This window comes from Berghia stephanieae, chromosome 15, assembly GCF_034508935.2.
Source record: "Berghia stephanieae isolate SIO BIC M18660-M18661 chromosome 15, UCSD_Bste_1.3, whole genome shotgun sequence".
NCBI lineage: Eukaryota > Metazoa > Mollusca > Gastropoda > Nudibranchia > Aeolidiidae > Berghia > Berghia stephanieae.
In genome coordinates this window covers 11,140,059-11,142,558 of record NC_088374.1, presented here as the reverse complement: position 1 = coordinate 11,142,558, position 2,500 = coordinate 11,140,059, and the positions used below count along the sequence as shown (strand labels likewise).

The 2,500-nt window shown below is 37.8% G+C and overlaps 1 protein-coding gene across 2 annotated transcripts in view; it reads right to left on the bottom strand.

Annotated features, from left to right (window-relative positions):
• The window catches only part of LOC144960566 (atrial natriuretic peptide receptor 1-like), a 262,243-nt gene that overhangs the window by 143,201 nt on the left and 116,542 nt on the right, over positions 1–2,500 (bottom strand). Inside the window, exon 1 of one of the 2 annotated variants that reach the window (XM_078893778.1) lies at positions 1–742. This exon is cut by the window's left edge and continues 507 nt beyond it. The exons of the other annotated variant lie outside the window; for it this stretch is intronic. Coding sequence (XP_078749904.1) covers positions 1–553 — 553 coding nt within the window. The 5' untranslated portion in view covers positions 554–742. Of the gene's footprint in view, positions 743–2,500 lie in introns of those variants that run through there. 2 annotated transcript variants of the gene reach the window in all.

Here is a 2,500-nt window from a genome sequence, read left to right as displayed (position 1 = left end):
TTTTCTGGTTTAGAATTTCTTCTACCCCGATCTGGATCGACGGGAAGATCCTCCGGAAGTCTAACTGTTCGATTAAGGATTCGTTTGGGAGGATGACCCCTATTTTGACCTCTTTAGGCCACGTGATTGGTTTGTTGTTGTTGTCGTTGTTGTTTTTGGATGAAGATTCCTGGTTTGAGTTTGTAGTTAATTTGTCTTGCGGTGGTGGTACTTGTAAATTTATCACAAGAGGTGATGTGTCTGGGTTGTTTTTGTTATTTGTGATATTATAGTTGTTCTTGTTGCTATTTTTGGGGTCGTATGAGGAGGATGAGGCGGAGGAGGCAATGTCCACTGCAGGTACAATTGGTAGTGTTGTGGTTGTGGATACATCCTGTCCTATAGGATTATTTACCACGAGGTATTGTGCATTCGTCAGTGGCGTTGCATACATCCATACAAAGAGCATTAGGCCCACAGTGATAAACTGCCTCGACGCCACTGGAAATTTTAGATACTGAATTCCAAACAAATGTCTTGATGATCTATCGTGTTTTAAACTTTTCCAATCCATTTTTGTCGTCGTCGTCGCTATCCTCGTCAATGTTATTATCTCTTATGATAATTTAACCTAGACTGTTTTTACAAATGGTTTTACTTTTTGCCGGTTCTTTGTTTAATTAAAAAAAAGTTTAACAACGTTTGTGACACTTTCAAGTCATTTGCGTGACATCGGATTAGCTCCCTTTCGCAGATTCCTTCACTAACAAACAACACAATCATCAAGTTTCAAAAATTTAAATAACACGTTTATTTGTTTATCTATCAACGTTTCTCTAATAGCATTTGTAAAAAAATTACATATTTTTTTATTTTGCTCCTCTATGTCAATAGAATTATATATATATATATATATATATATATATATATATATATATATATATATATATATATATATAGGAGAGAGAGAGAGAGAGAGAGAGAGAGAGAGAGCGACAATGAGATGAAGTAATGAGATCAAAACTATATATATCTCAAGAATAAAGTAGAGGGACAAGGGGGGGGGGGGGGGGGGGTTATTGAAGAATACTAGTTAACAGTAGCAATGATTCTTATCGACGTGTACATAACATATGCAGGTCTGACATCCGAACCCGCTTAGGGGCCTAGTTTGACATTGTTGTAATGGGCACAATTTTGCGTCATTTTTTGAGATTTCCATTACAACAATGAGGCCATAAGGAATTGGGTTGTCAGACCTGCAAATAAGTGCACGTCGATACTTATCCATGAACCGATCGCTTAAGCAGTCACGAAAAAAAGTTCCAACCAATCCAATAACTGACCTTGGCCAATGCCGCTTGTCATTGTACCGAAGGACAGACACTGTGCCCCACTCGCCAGTCAGCGGGCAGAGAGAGAGAGAGAGAGAGAGAGAGAGAGAGAGAGAGAGAGAGAGAGAGAGAGAGAGAGAGAGAGGCACACACTCAGAATCGCTCATACTCACACATTAGTGCTGAACTGTTTGTTTGTATACTCTCTCTCACATACACACACATACACACACACACACACACACATACACAGACACACATACACAGACACACACACACACACACATACACAAAGAGATCAGTACTTATAATTGAGTAAACAATCGTAAACCATTACTGCTAAATGATCGGAAACCTCCTTAAGAATAATCGATTACGCCATCAGATTCGATATTTTCATTTCAGACCATTTCTTAACACTATACTATTGTCCATTGGAGCGATGCTCGAAATCTCATACACACTGACAGAATTAAACCCTAACACACACACACATACACACACATACACACACAAAACACAAACACACACACATAAATACAAACAAATTCCACATCCTCAGTTTGTTTTCTTATTTTTTTAAAGTGTCTCCCCTATGTTTTTAAAATAAATTTTTCATGTCCGACTCAATTTCGTTTCGAAGTTCGTAAGAGAGAATCATCGGAATTTACAACAACTGACAAGTGTCTCTCGTCTCGATCTCTCGATTACTTCGTTTCGTTTCGTTTTACTACTTCTTCGTTTTCTTTTTTCTATAAATACTTTTTCAATACAATCTACTTCTCGTCCAAAGCAATTTCGTTTCATAGCCCGAAGGGCCGGATGATCGTTTTTTATTATTGCCCAACAACTCAACTGACAAGCTTAGTAGTATGTAAATATCTCAATTCTTCTTTTCGTTTCGTATCCATTTATATCTAGTTTTATTCGTGTGTTGTTGTTTCCTATTCCTACTTTTTATAAATAAAATAACAACAACAACAACAACAACAACAACATGGCTATCACGTCCTATCCGATTACAATTTCGTTTTCCAGAGGGTTTCGAGTTGTCCCGCGCGATAATCAAAGCAGACGAGAAGTGCCAGTCGTAGTTTTGTATTTTATCCGCAGACGAAATCTTCGGTGTCACGGGTACTAATGCTCTGCCGTACTTTGGAAAAAAACAAAACAAAACAAACCATATT